The 19,269-nt window shown below is 54.0% G+C and overlaps 1 protein-coding gene and 1 pseudogene across 1 annotated transcript in view; one reads left to right on the top strand and one right to left on the bottom strand.

The window, feature by feature from the left end:
- The first annotated feature begins 881 nt into the window (after positions 1-881).
- On the top strand, positions 882-2,981 carry LOC149324452 (uncharacterized; annotated as a pseudogene).
- An 11,845-nt stretch (positions 2,982-14,826) lies between these two features.
- The window catches only part of LOC149324453 (uncharacterized), a 20,802-nt gene continuing 16,359 nt past the window's right edge, over positions 14,827-19,269 (bottom strand). The window contains exon 4 of the mRNA XM_089565528.1: positions 14,827-15,012. Within this exon, the coding sequence (XP_089421654.1) occupies positions 14,827-15,012 (186 nt within the window). The remainder of the gene's footprint in view (positions 15,013-19,269) is intronic.

Raw genomic sequence — 19,269 nt, forward strand, 5'->3', positions numbered from 1 at the left:
GACGCCAAGAGCTTCGGGGCCATAGACGTGTCGCAGCAGGCTGCGTTCGCCGCCGCCGCTGGAGCCGATGCACCTACTACAACCACATGTCCCACTGACACCGAGACCTGCAGCCCGGCACCCGCGTCGCAGATTGAGACTCCGGCTGAGGACTCAGACATGGACCTCACGGCGTCCCCGGTAGACGACACTCCATCCCCGGAAATCGGCTGCAGCACCATCGGTGCCAACCGTAAGCCTGCCTCCGCAACCGACACCGCGCCGAGCTCATCACAGTTGCCATCCAGCTGCCCCCTGGGACCCTCACCCCCAAGCTACCTCTCTACGACGTACTCGCCGCAGTCACCTCCGCTGCACACCTCCACAATGCCCAACCCCACAATGCCCAACTATCCTCCCGGGTCACTGTATTTGCGGGCCGAGATTCTCACCCACTGCGCCTCAATCGAGCACTCTCGTTGGAGTGCTCTTTGTGACCGTCTTGACTCTGCTTTGCATTCGCGATCCACATGGTCTCTCTTCAAATCCCTCCTTGGCACTAAGCCTGTCCTTGCTCCCACTCTAGCTAAAGCCCTCCCTCAGGGGACTCCCTCTGATGTTTTTGATCAGCTCGCCTCTCTCTACCTCCCTCCCCCTCTGGCACCCTCCTACCCGATGTACTCGGGCGGACCTAACCCGATCTGGACCACTCCTTCACTCTCCGAGAGCGCGAATCGACTCTCGCTCCTAATGCTACACGCTCGGCTCCCGGTAAGGATGCCATTACATCTACCACACTTCGCAAACTTCCTGACTGCGCCAAAGAAGTCCTCCTTCAAACCTGCAATGAGGCCTGGAACAGCGGCTGCCTGCCGAGCTCCTGGACCCCCTCCCTCATTTCTATGATTCCAAAGTCGGGCAAACCTCCCTCTCTCTCTAATCTCCGCCCAATCTCCCTGACATCGTGTGTTGGTAAGACCCTTGAGCGAATGGCCCTGACTCGCCTCTATAATTTTCTCGAGGCGAGGGACTTCTTCCCCCATTCTCACATCGGCTTCTGACGTCGCGTCTGTGCACAGGGCATGTTTCTGATCCTCCAGCACACCTTTCTCTCACCTACCCCCACTCAAATTCACGCACTTGTGACCGTCGATATTTGCAAGGCCTTCGACAGTGTTTGCCACGACCACATCCTTTCCCAACTCTACTCCCTAGGCTGTGGCCCCCGCATGTACTGTTACATCCGTTCATTCCTTTCTAAACGTGCGGCTCGTTTTCGAGTAGACACCCATCTGTCCGACCCCCACCACCTCACCCGTGGCACTCCTCAAGGTGCTGTTCTCTCTCCTACCCTTTTCAATCTTACTAAGGCCCCTTTCGCATCTCAGCTAGCAGAAATTCCTGACCTACATCATATATTTTGCGCCGATGACATCACTCTGTGGTGTTCGTCGGGCTCTCCCGGTCACGAACAGGACACCCTGCAACGTGGCTTAGATCTCATTCACTCGTTTCTCACCACCGCTGGCCTCTCTCCTGCTACTGAAAAATCTGAGCTTCACCTTCTCAACCATTCCTCGTACCAGCGCTCACACAACCACTTCGTCTCTCTCCACCTTTCTGGCTCTCCCATTCCTGTCTCCACGCAGTGTCTTGGCTTCCCTTTGCATGCGGCCAAGAACATGCAAGGCCTCCACCACGCTGTCACCACCACACACTCGGTAACTCACCTCCTGCGGCGCGTGGTCACTCGTCGCTCAGGTCTCCACCAGGCTCATGCGTGCCTAGTTGCCCAAGCGCTGGCCCTCAACAAGGTCTTGTACTTTGCACCCTGCATTTCCTTCAATCAGACTCAACTTCACACTCTTGAGACTGCCCTTGTGGGCCTCTACAAGGCAGCTCTCAACCTCCCTATCACTACCTCTACCGCTAAGATCTTTGCCACAGGTCTCTTTCATCCTCTCCGTTCTCTTCTCTCTCTCCATCGTGACTCGCAGCTTGCCCGGCTTTCTCTTACCCGTCAGGGTCAGTGGTTACTCACTCAAGCGGGCATCTCGCCCATTCCCATCGTCCCTTTTACCTCTCCTATTCCAACCCCGGCTCCCAATCTTCGTATCCTCCCCCTCCCGACCAAAGTGTCCTCCGTCCTGCACGCCGGCCGTCGTCATGCGGCCGCGCAGCACCATTCTCCTCTCTTTGATACCCAGGGTGTAGCCTACACGGATGCCTCCTTCGTGGCTCCTCGAGGTTCCTGCGGCTACGCCCTGTACCATCCCCACCTCCCCACTCCTGATGCCCACAACAGCGGGCCGTATCTACTCCCTCCGGATGCATTGTCCCTCGAGGTCCTCGCCATTGCGCATGCCCTCCAGTCATTTGCCCTCCTTCCCTCTCTTCAAGAGTACACGGTCTATTCAGACTCATAAGCCGCTATACACCACATACAGAAACGCTCCCTAACCCCTTCTCTCCAACGAGCGGTCGCCGCATTGCAGCCTTCCATCGTTTTCCTCCGCTGGGTCCCTGGGCATTCAGGGATTGGCGGCAATCAGCTGGCCCATGAGCTCACCCGCGACACACTTTTCCAGGCAGCGTTGATCCCTTGGCCCAAGCCCTCGGAGGACGGTGGATGACTCACCCTTCGCCGCACTATAAAAGAGGTCTACCTCGAGCTCCGTCTAGACAAACGCCTTTACCTTCCCCCTTATTCATCACTCAGGGTGCCGGAGGCTCGCCTTCTTCGGCACATCCAAATGAATGCAGTTATCACCCCGTCTCGCCTCTTTCTCTATCGCTATCGATCGGACCCTTCCTGTCCCAACTGCCCCTGTATCTATGCGGACGTGGCCCATTGCCTCTTCTATTGCCTGGCTGCTCAGCAGTCGGGTTCCTACGCCTCACCTTCTTTATCCATCACCACTTAGCTCGACTGGCTTGGCGCTGAAGGGGAGGAAGAACAGCGTCTTCTGGTCGCCCAGGCTGTCGACATGCTCGGCCTGTAAATTATGGCCGAATAAAGGTCTTGTATGACTACTACTGTTCCTGATCGGAGCTCGGACCGCGATTGCTAATAGCTGTCCTTAGGCTATTTTTCCTGTAAATGCTGTTAAAGTTTTGGCTCGGCTCCAGGCGATAGGCGTCGAACATGCTTCAGCTTCAGTGCCTTTCATGACGTGCTTTCTCCGGAACGCCTGGAGCATAGAGGAGTCAGTCTTTGTACAGAGACTGATGACATCTTGCATGTAGCCGGAGGAGGATTCACCCTGCAACTGGGCTTTCACTTGCAGGCGCTATTTGGCGCGCCATCATAAGATATAAAACGCGCGCTTAAAAGCCGACTGGCCACATCTGACAGGTAAATCACCAGGTTGTTTAGCTTCGTGGCCTCACCCCACCGGCTATGGCTGCTTACGTGCTCGTAAGAGGCAAGTCAATCCTCTACGTCTGGGTCATCAAACCGGCTAAAGTTCCTGAGTCCCGCTTTCGGAGAGCGCGAGGGCAAACGATGGGGGTAGGCGAAGGGGCACGTCGGTGCTTGCGTCGGTAGACGTAGTTGACGCAGAGGTTCTGCGTACGCACTATATCGCGCAGGTATTAACAAAAGCTATAAAAAGTTCTTGGATCTTTATAAAGACCCGGTAGCCCAAAGAAGACAGCACGGAGAAAGCTCTTGAGGGACATGCTGTCGGAGTTACGACTGGCAGAGGAGTTGGTGCGGATAGATGGGACCACCGAGGCTTGAGAAATATTTTTCACTTATCGCTCCCTCCCCGCCCGAAATTTTGCAAACCCACGGCAGGTGGTGAATATCGCCCTCAAGATTTCGATTCTTGCAGACCGGACACCCGGGGCGGGGATATAAACCGTCGAACTGCCGCCACTTGCGTCACAAGGCTGGAGTTAGGGCGACCCCGAGCGCGATCCTCCGAGCCGCAACCTCCTCTGCACGGGCAAGACTGCGGGGGAAGGTTACCGCATGCGGCGCTTGAAGTGTCCCTTTTTTGTTAAAAGGAGCGTGGCACGGTGAAAACTCGAAAACACGAAAACGAGTGAAAACTCGAGGCAAAGATGAGGTTGGGTCAGCAAAGCAGGCCGCAGAATTGTTCATCGCGCCTCATTCTACCCCTGGCTGCCACGTAACATTTTGTGAAGCTTGCACGGTACTACCGAACTGTCGTGCTCCCCGTCATGGTTCTGCGGAGCCCTGCGTCTCCATATTTTGGACGGCGGCGGGTTCCAGGTACACGTCGTCCAGCTGTGGCCCAGCCTGCCAGACCCGAATCGACCTGGCCATTGCTCCTGCGCCCCGACCACCCGACACGACGAACTGGAACCGATGCCATGACCGACTAAACCTACCGACCCCGCCAACCCGAGACGCAGCTTACATGTGAATACACTGTGTCTCTGTCCATGACGTTAGGCACCTCCAAGAACCCAGGCCGTCGGCTCATAGCGACCAGCGGCTCGGGAGCTACGTAGACCAGAGCTCACTCTCTCATCTCTTTCATCGTGGCGGCTAGCACCTCACCAATTCCTTCTTGCAGTCCGACCCTCCCATCGGGACGATCGCCTGGTGGCCATGGGTTGTGTGAAGAAGAAGACCAAGCTGGCAATGCGAAGGATGAGCACTCGCTCTAGGCCAGCAGCCGCGGCCATTAAATCGTCTCTTACATTATAATGATCCGCACCTTGCTAAAACACCCATCAACATAACACAAGACGGGAAATTCATGCCGGAGGTAAACACCATATGGATACTTGTGTTGCACTTGCAAAACGACGAACGCAACAGTTTTGCTACAATAAAAACTAGGTTCTGTTCAACTACACTTGAACCTAGTTAGTATGCGAAAGCTATGGCGTACCGGGACTTATACACGGCAAGGCGTCTGTAACATTGTAGTGTGTTCCGGAAATTGGATACGCAGCTCGCCCACCCTGCCACCCTGGCAGGCTACAGCTAATGGTTAGTGGTGGTGAATAACTTTTATTTGAAGGCCTAACAAAACAAAATTATGCAGCAGCACAGTGGGTGGCCTTCACGCTGCCGGTTGTGGCGTCCAGGCCGTGCCTAGACGCGACGTCCTCTGCCCAGGTCACCAGCCGAAGTTGGAGATTCGGCTCGCTGCTGGACAAAGCAGCCTCCCACGGCAACCCACGGTTTAGGTGCCAAGTGTGCTGGGCAGGAAAATAGGATATGATCGTAGCCTTCTCTTGGGCTGTCACAGAAGCGGAAGGCCGGCGAGAATGCTCCGGGGTGGAGGAAGGCAAGACGTGCGGGGGTGAGAAAGGTGGGGGCCTGAAGGTGGCGCCACAAGCTTTGGTTGTGCTGGGAAAGGGATTTGTGCGGAGGGGGCAAAGTGAGACGGGAGAGGTGGTAGTTTAAAGTAATATTGTTACGGGGATGTTACGGCGGTAAGTCTATATTGGCGGCTGCTCTGAGATGGCCAGCACTCAGCTCAGACTCCGAGGGCCCAGCTACCCACTGTCAACGTCGTCGTCGTCCAGCGCACCTCCACTTCTTCGTTCACGATTCGTTCACGTGTTTAGTAACCAGTTCGGCGGTAACACTATCCCCCTCGGCTGAAGGCAACGTCCCGGTGGCGTATTCGCCAACTGCAGCCTGTACAGCCACAAGGCTTGCAACCACGGTGAATTTATCACGGTGACTGAAGATTGTCACAACGGCTTACCTAAAAGGGATAATTATTCCCTAAATAATGCTTAAAAGTCTATACCAACCTATTGTTACTAACCATGTAATATTTAATTTAAATTCAAAACTGATATTCCAGCACTGTGAATAATCTGTGTAAAAGTATGCAGAAAATGTTTTGAAAATCTTAAACGGCGTTATATGCCACTAAGCATCACGATTTGCGACCTAAAAGGGGAAAAAAATTGAAAAATGAAATAAAAAAAAACAATAAAATTACAGAACAGAGAGCGGAGTCGAACGGCCGACCTTCCATACGCAACACGTGCCTCTATTCCACTACGCCATAGCAGCGATGTCAAGCCGTCGTTCTGAATGAATATTTATAACCAGCCTTAATGGTGGCTGCTACCTGCCGGTGGGCGGCGCTGTCATCGCTGGCTGTACCGGCTGCATTTGGCGAACTCGCGTCCCGGTGCGTGTTAGGCGTGCGATGTCGTAGGTGGGTGATAGGGCTTGAGGCGAGCCACATGAACGACTTCGGATGTCAGTGGAGCGGACGTCGACTTTGGGTGCAGCGGCGTGATTTCATACGTTACGTCGGTCACTGCCCGTAATACACGATAAGGACCTGTGTAGCGCGGCAGAAGTTTTTCACATAACCCCACACGACGGGATGGGAGCCACAGCAAGACGAGAGATCCGGCAGGGTAGCGCAAATCACGGTGCAGGCCATCGTAGCGGTGTTTTTGAGCCTCTTGGGAGGCGGAGAGCTTGTGACGAGCAACCTGGCGGGCGGCGTCTGCTCGGGCGATAGCGTCACGCGCATATGTAGTGACAGGGCCGGCTGTGGGCAGCAGAGTGTCGAAGGGCAGTAAGGGGTCTCGTCCAAAGAGAAGATAGAAGGGGGAGTAACCAGTGGTATCATGGCGCGAAGAGTTGTAGGCGAAGGTGACAAAAGGCAAGCTGATGTCCCAGTCCCGGTGGTCTTCGGATACGTACATGGCGAGCATGTCTGTCAGCGTGCGGTTGAGACGCTCCGTAAGGCCGTTCGTCTGAGGATGATAAGCAGTGCTGAACTTGTGACGAACGGAGCACGAACGAAGGATTTCGTTAACAACTCGGGAGAGGAAGCAGCGGCCACGATCGGTAAGGAGTTGACGGGGAGCGCCATTGTGTAATATGACGTCGTGCAGAAGGAAGTCAGCGACGTCAGTGGCGCAGCTGGTTGCAATGGCGCGAGGGATCACGTACCGCGTGGCATAATCGGTGGCGACGGCAATCCAATTTTTCCCCGAGGAGAACTCCGGGAAGGGCCCGAATAAATCTAGCCCAACACGAGAAAACGGGTCGGTCGGGATGGGAACCGGCTGCAGGTGTCCAGACGGCAGGACAGCGGGCTTCTTTCGGCGCTGACAGAGGTCGCAAGCGGCCACGTAGCGTTGGACGGAGCGGTACAGACCAGGCCATAAGAAACGCCGGCGCACGCGGTCGTACGTACGGGAGACACCAAGATGACCAGCCGTAGGTGCGTCTTGCAGTTGTTCGAGGATAGTGGAGCGTAGGTGTCGGGGATCAACTAGCAAGTGCTCAGCGCCATCAGGTCGCATGCTGTGGCGGTACAGCGTGTTCTTGTCCAGCAAAAACCGGGCCAGAGAAGTGTCGCGCCGGTCGGTGCTGAGGCGGTCGATGAGAGGTGATGCTGGGATCCAAGCGCTGTTCGCCGGCAATGTGGGAGAGGTCGGAGATGGAGAGGACACAGGCATCCGACTCAGTCTGTAGAAGAAGGATCGACGGGATAGCGTGACAGGCAGTCTGCATCTTGATGGAGGCGACCGGACTTGCGAACCACGGAAAAGGTGTATTCTTGCAAACGCAATGCCCACCGGCCAAGACGGCCAGTAGGGTCCTTGAGAGAGGAGAGCCAACACAGGGCGTGGTGGTCGGTTATAACAGTGAATGGGCGGCCGAACAAGTATGTGCGAAATTTCCCAATGGCCCAAACAAGAGCCAGGCACTCGCGTTCTCTGATGGAGTAATTCTTCTCGGCGGAGAAAGAACACGGCTGGCGTACGCAATCACGCAGTGCTGGCCGCGTTGTCGCTGAGCAAGGATGGCGCCAATTGCGTGACCACTTGCATCGGTGCGAAGTTCCGTCGGGGCAGACGGGTTGAAATGGGCCAATACAGGAGGGTTGGTGAGGACGGCGATGAGGTTGGAGAATGCAGTAGCCTGCTCTGGTCCCCAGGAAAAAGGAACGCCTTTATGCAACAGATTGGTGAGAGGGCAAGCGACGGCTGCGAAGTTCGGGACGAACCGGCGAAACTAGGAACAGAGACCTATGAAGCTGCGGACATCGCTGGGCGAGCGGGGATAGGGAAAAGCACTGACGGTACGAACTTTATCAGGGTCAGGTTGTATGCCAATCGCATTCACCAAATGGCCGAGGACTTTAAGTTCGCGGTGGCCGAAAGTACATTTTTTTTAGTTGAGTTGAAGACCTGTGCGGCGGAAAAGGGCCAAGATGGATGAAAGGCGAAGCAGGTGGGTTTCAAAAGAGGGCGAGAAAACAATTACATCATCTAAGTAACAAAGACCTGTCGTCCACCTGAAGCCCCGGAGTAACGAGTCCATCATCCGTTCAAATGTGGCAGGGGCGTTACAAAGGCCGAAGGGCATGACCTTAAATTGGTAAAGGCCATCAGGGGTGACGAAAGCTGTTTTCTCGCGGTCTATTGCGTCAACAGAGATTTGTCAATACCCGCTACGAAGGTCGATGGAAGAAAAGTAGAGGGCGCCATGTAAATAGTCCAGGGCATCATTTATGCGCGGAAGGGGATAGACGTCTTTCTTCGTGACCTTGTTGAGATGACAATAGTCAACGCAAAACCGCCAACTTTGGCCTTTCTTTTTCACGAGCATGACAGGAGATGCCCAAGGGCTGTTGGAAGGCTCGATGATACTGTTGGCCAACCTCTTGTCGACCTCCCGCTGGATGACCTGGCGCTCTGGTAGCGACACACTATAAGGCCTCTGGTGTATAGGTCTTGCATCACCGGTGTCAATGCGGTGAGTCACTACCGATGTTTGACACAGAGGAGCAGAAGCGAAGTCAAAAATCTCGGTGTAGGACACCAGAAGGTTGTCAAGATTCTGGGCATGCTCGGGGCTCAGGTCAGAAGCAATCGTCGCAGAAATGGATTGCGGAACGTTGGCCGGGATGTCCGGCGCTTGAGAGACAGTAGATGGCGGTCCAGGTGAGAGAGCAGTGACGGTACAGTCGGTGAGAGAAGACGAAGTAGCAAGCGATATGCCTGCAGGAAGAACTTGTGGTGACAAGCTGAAGTTGAGGACAGGAAGGAAGGTGCTATTCTTGGTGACGCTCACGATGAGGTGCGGAAGAACAACATTGCGGGAGAGAACGACATCGGCAAGTGGGCAGGCAAGATAATTCCCATCAGGAACCGCAGGAAATGGTGACATAGGCAGATAAACGGCAGAGTCGGGGGGCAGGCGAGCGTACTCGCTGAAGTGAAGGCGGGGCGTGGAGCTTGAGGGTGTGTCGGCTGAGCTGAGAGGCAGGTCCAATCGTAGAAGGCCGCTGGAGCAATCGATAAGGGCAGAGTGAGTGGTTTGAAAGTCAAGACCAAGGATCACATTGTGAGGGCAGTTTTCGAGGACGGTGAACAAAACTGGGGTGTGATGATCGTTAACAGTGACGCGGGCAGTGCACAGGCCAGTGACGGCAGCAGTGCTGCCATCGGCAACGCGAACGGTGGGCGAAGCGGCAGGGGTATGGACTTTTTTGAGGCGACGGCAAAAGGATGAGCTAAGAACCGAGACTTGGGCACCAGTGTCAATGAGGGCAGAAACAGTGACACCGTCCACAAAAACATCGAGCAGATTACAGGGCGAAGGCTGGGTCAGTAGAGAATTTTCAGGTCGGGGTACCAATGCAGCATCACTTCCGGGAGCTGCACTGGCTAGTTTCCCGCGAGGCGGCCCGCAGAGGACGGTGAGTAACTGAGTGCGGAAGAGGTGAGCGGGAACGGTGGGCTGTCGGGGAGGGAAAGCGGCTGGTTCTACGAGGAGGCGGTGGGGACTCGGCGCTGGGTGGGTCCTTCCGAGGCGTGAAGCGATGGGGTCCATAGTCATAACGGCGGTCAACGTAGGGCAAAGGTCGGGGAGGTGCGGACCAACGGCTGCGGCAGTGGCGAAAGATGTGGCCTACGCGCGAGCACGTAAAGCAGATCGGCCGGTCGTCAGGGGTGCCACTCATCCGGATTGCGATATCTTGGGTAACTTGGGACGAAGGTGTTGCGGGACGTAGAGGTAGCGACCACGGGAGAGATGGCGCTCGCACTCCGAGGTTCGACGGCACGATGGCTGGAGGGCATGCCCAAGTTGGCGACCTCCTGGCGGACGACAGCTTGAATAAGGAATATTGTGGCCAGGGTGTTGTCCGACAAGGGCGCGTTGGTCGTAACAGGAGCCAGGGCCTCCAGTTCACGGCGCACAATGCGAGTCACGTTGTCGGGGTTTGAAGGCTGCCTCAGTGTCGGCATATCCTCGCACGTGGAGCTGGCAGCTGTGTCAGGCAGGCGGTCAAAGCGGTGTGCAATGCGCCGGTGCTTGGCCTGCTCGAAGCGTCGACACACCTGCAGAAGGGAGTCAACCGTAGAGCAGTCCCGGCATAGAAGAAGGTGGAAGGCATCGCCGGCAATGCCTTTAAGAATGTGGCCTACCTTATAGTCTTCGGTCATGTTGTGATCGACCTTTCGGCACAGTGCCAAGACGTCTTGGATGTAATATATGATTCAGCGGCCATTTCGGCGCGAGCTGCAAGTTTTTTTTCGCCAGCAAGCTGACGGCCAGCTGGTTTCCCAAACAGGTCGCGGAGCTTCTGCATGCAGACATCCCACGTGGAAATCCCTTCTTCGTGGGTTTCGAACGAGACGCGTGCGGTGCCGGCAAGATAAAACATCACATTGGCCAGCATCAGCGTGGTTTCCCACCTGTTGTGCTGGCTAACACGCTTATAAAGCGAGAGCCAGTCCTCGACGTCCACGCCATCTGTACCGCAGAATGTGCCCGGGTCGCGAGGGTGGGCTACGACGACAGTTGGCGTGGCAGGTGCGGACGTAGGGGCCGGGTCGGTAGTCATCTCGACGGTTCGGCCCGTCGTCTCGCCGGCTCGTCGGGTCGTCGGCAACGGCTCGAATCCGCGACCTCCACCAAAAGGTGTTACGGGGATGTTACGGCGGTAAGTCTATATTGGCGGCTGCTCTGAGATGGCCAGCACTCAGCTCAGACTCCGAGGGCCCAGCTACCCACTGTCAACGTCGTCGTCGTCCAGCGCACCGCCACTTCGTTCACGATTCGTTCACGTATTTAGTAACCAGTTAACCGGTAACAATATCATCGTATGTGAGGAGCATGTGGCGCGTATCCATTCCTTGCGGGGGCGGGCTTTGCTCGGTCGGTCGAATCGCGAGCGATATAATTAGCCGCCTCGTAGCCAGGATGGGCCGCGTGAGCGGCACCCAGATGATTTGGATGGCGCGAGAGGTAATGATGTCTGAACGTATGATGCCGATAGCCGGGGTTGCCACCCGTCCAACCACGTGATTGTATGCCGCAGGCATGGAGTCACTGAAAATGTATTCCGTATTCCGCGGAGGTCGGCGCGACGGCAAGGCCAATAGCTGCATCCTCGGCGAGGTCGACGTTTAGAAGAGTGAACGTTTAGAAACTTCGACAGAGGTCGAAGTTTAGACTGAGGCAGTAAGAGTGGGTTGGAGAGAGATGACAGTGACTTCAAGGGTGTAGGCTGGGTAGCGGATATACGAGGCGGCATCCACATAACCAAAGGCAGGTTTCCGTCCGTATTCACGTCAGAGCGCGGAGGCTAGCGCTGCTCTGCGGGATGTGTGGTGTTCAGGATGCATATTCTTAGGGAGGGAATGAACTGTTAGGAGGCAGGAGACGTGGGACCGGATGGGCAGTGAGGTAGGGAGGAGGATAAGAGGGGAGATTTTAAGGATAGAAAGAAGTGAGTGATCCGGGCGGGTTTCAGGAGAAACGGAGGAGCTGCGCCGTACGATGGGCATCCGCCAACTCCGTAAAGAAGTTCTGGACGCCCATGGACAATAGCCGAGCCGTCGAGTTAGATGTGGGGAGAGATAGGGCTGACTTGTATTCCTAGCGAATGAGGCTGTTGACTTTGTCCTCCTCGGTGCGAGAAAGGAAGAGATAAGGAAGTAAATAGATGAAGCGGCTTAGAGCAAAGGCCTGGACCAAGCAGCGGAGGTCGTGTTCGCGCATGCCATAGTGACGGTTGGAAGTGCGGCTTATGAGGGGGATGGTCGGGAGTGCAGCGTTTGTGAGTCGAGTGATGAAGATGGTGTGCTTGGCATTAGACTAAAGAAATAGTCCTAGAATGCGGAGGGTAGAGACAAGAGCAATGGGTATGGCGTCCAGGTACAGTAAGAGGAGAAGGCGACATGGGGGCCACACCCCGAGGCACAAGGACCAAAAGCTCCGATTTGGATGGGGAGCACCTCAACCCGAATACCCGAGCGTGAGCAATCACCTCACTCACCCCCGCCTAGAGAGTGGCGCCCATACCGCCAAGGTTGCCGGTGGTCACCCAGAGGGGGATGTCATCGGCGTAGAAAGTATGTGTTAGAGCTGGAATAGTACCCAGAGCACGTGCCAGCGGGAAGTGGGCTATGTCGAAAAGAAGCGGGGACAAGACATAACCTTGGGGCTACCTTTGTTGCCAATGGAGAAAGGAGAAAAAGTAGGCCGCATAAGATTTGGGCTGTCCAATGGGCGAGAAAAGCGGTGATGCAAGCATGGACATGGGGTCTGACATAGAGGGAGGAGAGAGCGGTGGCAGTGTGATGTACACAGTAGAACGCTTTGGTAAGGTGCAGCGCCAAGACAGCTGGGGTGCGTTTGTGGTGGGAGGGCTGTAGGACATCCTCGGAAAGCTGGAGCATGACATCCTGGGTGGACAATTGGGACGAAAGCCGTAGATGGAGTCCGGATTGGTGTAGTGGTCATCCAGATAAGTCTGCACGTGGGCCAGGAAGACGTGCTCGAACAGCTTGCCGAGACAGGAGGTGCGAGAGAAGGGGCGGAGGTCTTCTCGGGAAATAGGTTTGACGGGTTTGGGGATGAAAGAGACACGTGCATGGGCCCTCAAAGAGGGAAGAGTGCCAGACTCCCAATCTGTATTGACAAGGTTTGTTAGGGCTTCGAGGGAGGGGGTTTCTAGGTTTCGGAGCGCGTAGTTAGAGAGGCAGTCAGCCCCCCGGGCCGAGGTGGTGCGGAGTTTGAGTAGAGCCGCACGAACCTCGCCCAGGGAGATGTCCGCATCAAGGTCGGGGTTGGCGGAGCCAGAGTAGATGGGATGAGGAGCAGGGGGGTTGGTACACAGATAGCGGTTGAAAAGGGCACCAGAAAGTGACCATCGGAGAGTGGGGAGGAGTGAAGAAGGTAGGGGATGTCTTTCCGCTGGGAGGTTTTGGTGTGCGTGGGCTCTAGCAGCATGCTGAGACGCGACCACGTATCGCGGAGGCCCAGGTTGTCGGCCATGCGATCGCAGCTCTGGCCCAACTGTTACCGAAGAAGAGAGGAGCAGTGCTCTCCATGTCCGACACCAGCTGAGCCAAACGGAAGCGCAGGCGACGATTGCGCTTCTGGGCCTGCCAGCGGCGGTAGACAACGTGATACGCTCCCCAAGGTGCAGCAGACGCCTTTCTGCCGTAGTGGAGTGTGGCGTTGCAGGGAGCGTAGACTTGGCAGTGCGGATGTCCGCCAATAGGGTTTCAGTTCAGGGTGAGAGATCGATGATATGAGCAGAAGAGGAAGTAGAGACGCGAGTAGAGCTCGCCCCCAGTCAAGTATCTGGGTAAGAGGAGCAGAGGCGCGACCAAAAGAGGGGATAAATAAGGTGGTGCAGAGGATGTAGTGATCCCTACCGAGGGAGACCCCTGTATTAATCCATGTGGGATAGCCAACATTTTTGCCGAGGGCAAGGTCTGAATTGGTGTCTCGTTGGACACTGGATCCGATCCTGGTGGGGCAAGCAAAGCCATTGAGCACAGAAAAGCATTCGCTCTGGACGAAAGTCAAAAGTGAGTGACCCTTGCGGGTGTTCTGGGAGTAGCCCGCCCCAGCTGCTAAGGGGTGCATTGAAGTCTCCCAGATTGACCAGGGCGTTCCGGCCAGAGCAAGCGAGTGCTTTGAGGATGACGAGGAGGAGAGGAGTTTAGGGGGCATTGGGAGGGCTGTAAATATTGAGAACGAAGAAGCTTGCTTTTGCCGTCGTGGGAAGGACTTCAAGGAGGAGGTGGGCACATTCCGAAACGCCCAGCTAGTGCAGTACGGCAGTAATGTCGCGGTGCGCCAGCGTTGTAACGCTTCGTTGGGCCTCGGAAGGCAGACGGAAGGAGGCGTAGTCGCGCAGCTTCACAGGGGTTAGGTGTTCCTGGAGTGCTACGACGCAGCGGAGAGTGTCAGGAGGGATGCTCTGGAGGTGGAGGTGCCGGGTGCTCTGTTTGCCGCGGACCTACTGACAGTTCCACTGGCGGAGATTAAGATGCGGGGGGTGCCTGGCCATGATGGATGGTGAGGTCCTCAGAGGGAGGTAGAATAAGCGCACGGATTGGTGGGGCGGGTAATGAGAGGTACGTAAGGGTGGCCTCAGACGCGCTCTGGCGGGCCTCTAGGGTGAGGCGGTGAGGTGAGATTAAATGGCGGCCACGCGGGTGTCGATACTGGCGACGCGCTCCTCATGTTGCGCGAAGCAGGCCATGATGCACTGCTCAAACGCTTCCAAGAAGGAGTCTGTTTGGCGAATGACGCCGCGCTCGGGCGCTAGGCCGTCTGAGGAGGGGGATCGACGTTTGTGCGTGGTGCAGCGGGTGGGAAGGAGACACGCGATGACGCAGCCGAGGGTGCCGTGTTCAGGAGCTCCTCAGCTGGTGCCGGCGGAGGCGGCGTTTGGAGAGTGGCGGGAGGTGGTGTAGAAGTAGGAGGAGCAGGAGCGGGGCAGGACAGACGCGCTAGCGTGGCCTGCACCTGACGCGACAGCTCCCGAATTTGAAGCTGCTGTGCAGCGATAGCGGCCTCGAGGGCCGTGACTTTGGGGTCCGGCATGTGGGACTGAGATTTTCAGCTTACCAGTGATCTGCTGCTGGTGGCGGGGGAGGCGGACGCCTCGGACTTGGGTAGAGGCGGGAAGCAGACGGTGCGGTGGCGGCTGGCAGACCGGGCACCACGGGAGGCACAGCGTTGGAGGGGTGGGTAGGCCGGGAAGTCTTGATGATGGGCCCGGTGGGAGGCATTGTTGGTCTTGGAGGTAGCTGGAGAATCCGTTGGTGGAAGTGCGGAGGTCAACCCCCGTCCCGGTCTGAAGACGATTTTGAAGTCCTCCGCCGGCAGGCGAGGAAGGGCGGCGTGGCGACGCAAAGTGGCATTACTGGAGGTGGTGTTAGACGGTGGAGGAGAGGTCATGGATGCGTTGGAGGCAGGCGGTGGCGAGATGAGTTTCTTATGAGTTTTTTTAATGCTCTGTTTTTCGCTTAATTTTTTTTCTTCTTTGGAACATTTAGTTATTTTTCATTTATTTTGAATTGGCATTAAGCCTGGCAAAGCATTGCTGGTCCAGGCATCCTCTCTATTTCTTTTATGTTTTTTTACCTCTTTTTTGAGAGGACCAATAAAAGGGTAAAAGGGCTAATGTGCAGCGGCTCCGCGGTGTGCCCTCACAGCACGCACCCATTGTGCGTGCTGTGAGGGAAATTCGGCAGATGTGATGGACACGCCTTCTACTTGGTAGGCCATATTGTGCGTATGCGAACGGCAGCGGCGCAAGCGGCGAAGCCGGGCCGCGATGGCCGCGGGTGTGGCGAGGAGCGCAGCAATGCGTCGCGCACAAGGCTTAGCGCATCCGCGGCGTGGAGCAGCAGCAAATTGGACTCAAATGCTCGAAAGCGGACGGAATCGGGCTCCGAAGGTGTCAAACGGACCCTCTCATCACCAGGGATGCGTTGGTAAAGTTTCGCAAAGAAAGGGTGAAGAAGTCCGGTGAAACGGAGCCATAAAGAACAGAGCCCATGTAAGGCACGTCCGTTCAGCTCCGCGTCAGAGTAGCCTCGATCCAATGGTTGATCGTGAGAGTTTGCTCGCCCTGTGAACGCTGCGGCCTATTGCTGCAGTTCCGAGTGTCTGCCACGACGCTGTCAGCGGTAACGCATGTAGCCCACATCTCTCTCTCACTACTCCACGTACCTCAAAGCGCGATTCAGGCGTCCACTGATCCAGGGAGCCAGCTTTGCGCACTTCCTTTCAATAAAACTATAAAGAATGTTTATTACATTCGAATCGGAGCGAAAGCACGGATTTCTGCTGCGTAAAATACGATGGTGAGCAGGCAGTGCCGCGGGACGGAGCAGATGGAAGTTGACGAAGATGACGTTCTCCAATGCACAGCGCGAGAATGTGGTGCAGCTTGACACGAGGCATGTTGGCTGCGGCGATAGCCTAGTAGAAGAAACACAAAGGCATCGTTCCTAAAGATGGCGTTTTTATGTTGTCCGTTGGAACTGATAAATCGGCCCCTTGCCGAGGTACTGTTGCGGCGTCTTCCGCCAGTAATACTTCTTTTCATACAGTTCTGCCATGTCACCCTGCTGGTAAGCTACTTTTCAATTCTGTTTTTCCGCTTGTTCACCTTGCTGGCACTCCCTATTATGCGCAGGACTTTTAAGAGGCCTTACGCTGTTCTTAAGCTCTTGAAGTACAAGAACATATACTCGAAAACATTGAAAGGAAAATATTTACCCTCCGAATATTTCTGGATTTTAGAAAGGCTTTCGACTGTGTCCAACACGACGTGCTTTTAAAGAAGTTGCCATTGCATGGATTTCGTGGCAATGCATGGTCTTTAATAAAAGCTACTTAACATCTAGAGCCCAGTTCACATGTATAAATGGCGCAAAATCCGACAGCAGACTTGTAAAACAGGGCGTACCTAAAGGGTCATTACTTGGTGCGACATTACTTTTACTATATATTAACGACATTGTAAACATAATAAATAGCACTAAGTTAATTTTATATGCAGATGACACGAATGTGTTCTTCTCGGGCGCTGACGTTGTGGACGTGTTTCATCAGGCCAATGAATGGTTAACTGGACTGAACTTATGGCTTCATTCGAACAGACTTGAATTAAACACAAGTAAAACTAAATACATACTGTTTAGACCGAGGGGATCCCATCCGCCCACGAACTTGCATTTAAAATTTCACAACATTACAATCGAACAATCGACTACAGTTACATTTTTGGGGTAATATTCCAGGGGAACCTTTCATGGACGCCTCACGTTGACGCACTGCGTAGGGACCTTGGGCGAGCCGTGGGAATTTTAAACAAGATCAGATACCATGTTCCGTCTGCTGTAAAAAAGCAAATCTACTATGCCCTTTTACATTCACGTTTCTGTTACTGTTTCCTAGTATGGGCTACAACGACTAAGACAAATTTGGATTGTCTTTTCTCTTTTCAAAAGCGATCAGTGAGAGCAATAGGCTCGATCTTTTGGAGGACACTGCACCTCATTCTAAAGGTAATAAAATAATGCCCATTCACAAATTCCATAAACACAAACTGGCCCTGGAAATTTCGCGTCTTCACCAAACAGATATAACATTTCAAACGAAATATCATGCGCAACCTGGTCCATATTATCTACGACAAAACTTAATACCAAGGCCCCGTTCGCGTACAACATACGGCGATCAAAAACTAAGTTATTTGATTCCGGATTTCCTCATTGCGCATCCTGAAATAGCTGAGATACTGTTTACTGCCACCAAGATGCAACGACTGAGAACACTTAGAGACTTTTTCTTAAATGAAAACTAAAGATCATGCTGTGCTGATCACTTCGTTCGCCTTCACTCCGGATCTTTAACTTCAGCGTGATTATTGAAGACGTGCGCACATAGATCACTGTTTTCCATAACACTGCACTACTGATCCAACTTATCTTAGTGAAGCAGCGCAACGGCACAAGGCCAAGGGAAGAAGAGGACAAACACAGCGCTGAACTGACAACAAATGTTTATTCCGGATGCTAACAGCATATATATACTCTTTTGCACCTTGGAAAAAACAAAGAAACAGAGAGCAGCAGAAAGTATCAATCCCAGTCATTATGCGCATGCAGCTGTATCGCGTGTACATCGATCATTTGAAATCAGGAAGTTGTGCTCTTTCACCGAGATGACAACGGAAGGAGTCCTGATACAATTCGCACCCAGATTCATGATCTTAGATGCCTCAATAATCTCTCGTGTAAGCTTATCCTTGTGTTTGATAACAACTTGGCTGTTTTTGGTTTGGTTTTGTGGGGTTTAACGTCCCAAAGCGACGAAGGCTATGAGAGACGCCGTAGTGAAGGGCTCCGGAAATTTCGACCACCTGGGGTTCTTTAACGTGCACTGACATCGCACAGTACACGGGCCTCTAGAATTTCTCCTCCAAAGAAATTCTAGCCGTCGCGGCCGGGATCGAACCCGCGTCTTTTGGGTCAGCAGCCGAGCACCATAGCCACTGAGCCACCGCGGCTGCTGTTTTTGAATTCTGGGTAACATGAACAGTCACGACAGTGAATACCTATGTGGCGGGCCGCGTTCTTGACATTGTTTGCGTGCTCTTTAAGTCTTTCATTTAGACACCGGCCAGTTTGGCCGATGTATGACCCACCACACTTCAACGGGACTGAGTACACCACGTTGTCTTGGCATGGCACATACTTCATCCTGTGGTCTTTCTTGCAATTATGACCAGATTCCGATCTTTTATCCGGGCGATTAACTCTCGCACACAAGCCACTCAGTCTGACAGGAGCCGAAAAAACAACATCTACTCCAGCCTTTTTGCCTATTGTCCTCAAATTGTGGGACACAACATGAAAATAAGGTATTACTGCCAGATTTTATTGTTTGGAATGGGGGACAGCTTTGCCCTCCTTCAGCTTTTTCAATATCCCTTCTGCTACTGATGCCAGAATATGAAGGGGGTATTTTGCGTCTGTTAGCCTACCAACCTGATTGGAGAAACTAAATTCAAGCTTGTGTGGGCAGGATTTTTGCATGGCATTTTGAAAGCATGACGCCACAATGCCTCTTTTAACAAGTTCGAATGGGCTGAGCTGTACGGAAGTAAGGGCTTTTTACCCCTAGGATCAAATGCCCAGCATACATGGAAATCAGTAAAATATAAGGTGAGATCAAGAAACTTAATGCTCACTCATGAGCTCAACAGTTGCAAGAGTGTTCCGATATGTAGATGATTACCTAATTTTACTAGATTGTGACCCGGCTAGCTTCGCTGCGGAAGTGAATGACCTGTGCGCGATATTCTATTAAATGCTTTCGCCGCTGGAAATTACGCATGAAGTGGAGGTGAACGATCGCATTAAATTCCTTGATCTGACCTTATACTATTTTACTGATTTCCATGTATGCTGGGCATTTGATTCTAGGGGTAAAAAGCCCTTACTTCCGTACAGCTCAGCCCATTCGAAGCTTGTTAAAAGAGGCATTGT

This window comes from Amblyomma mixtum, unplaced genomic scaffold (genome assembly GCF_055824585.1).
Source record: "Amblyomma mixtum isolate Tamu unplaced genomic scaffold, ASM5582458v1 scaffold_32, whole genome shotgun sequence".
Taxonomy (NCBI): Eukaryota; Metazoa; Arthropoda; class Arachnida; order Ixodida; family Ixodidae; genus Amblyomma; species Amblyomma mixtum.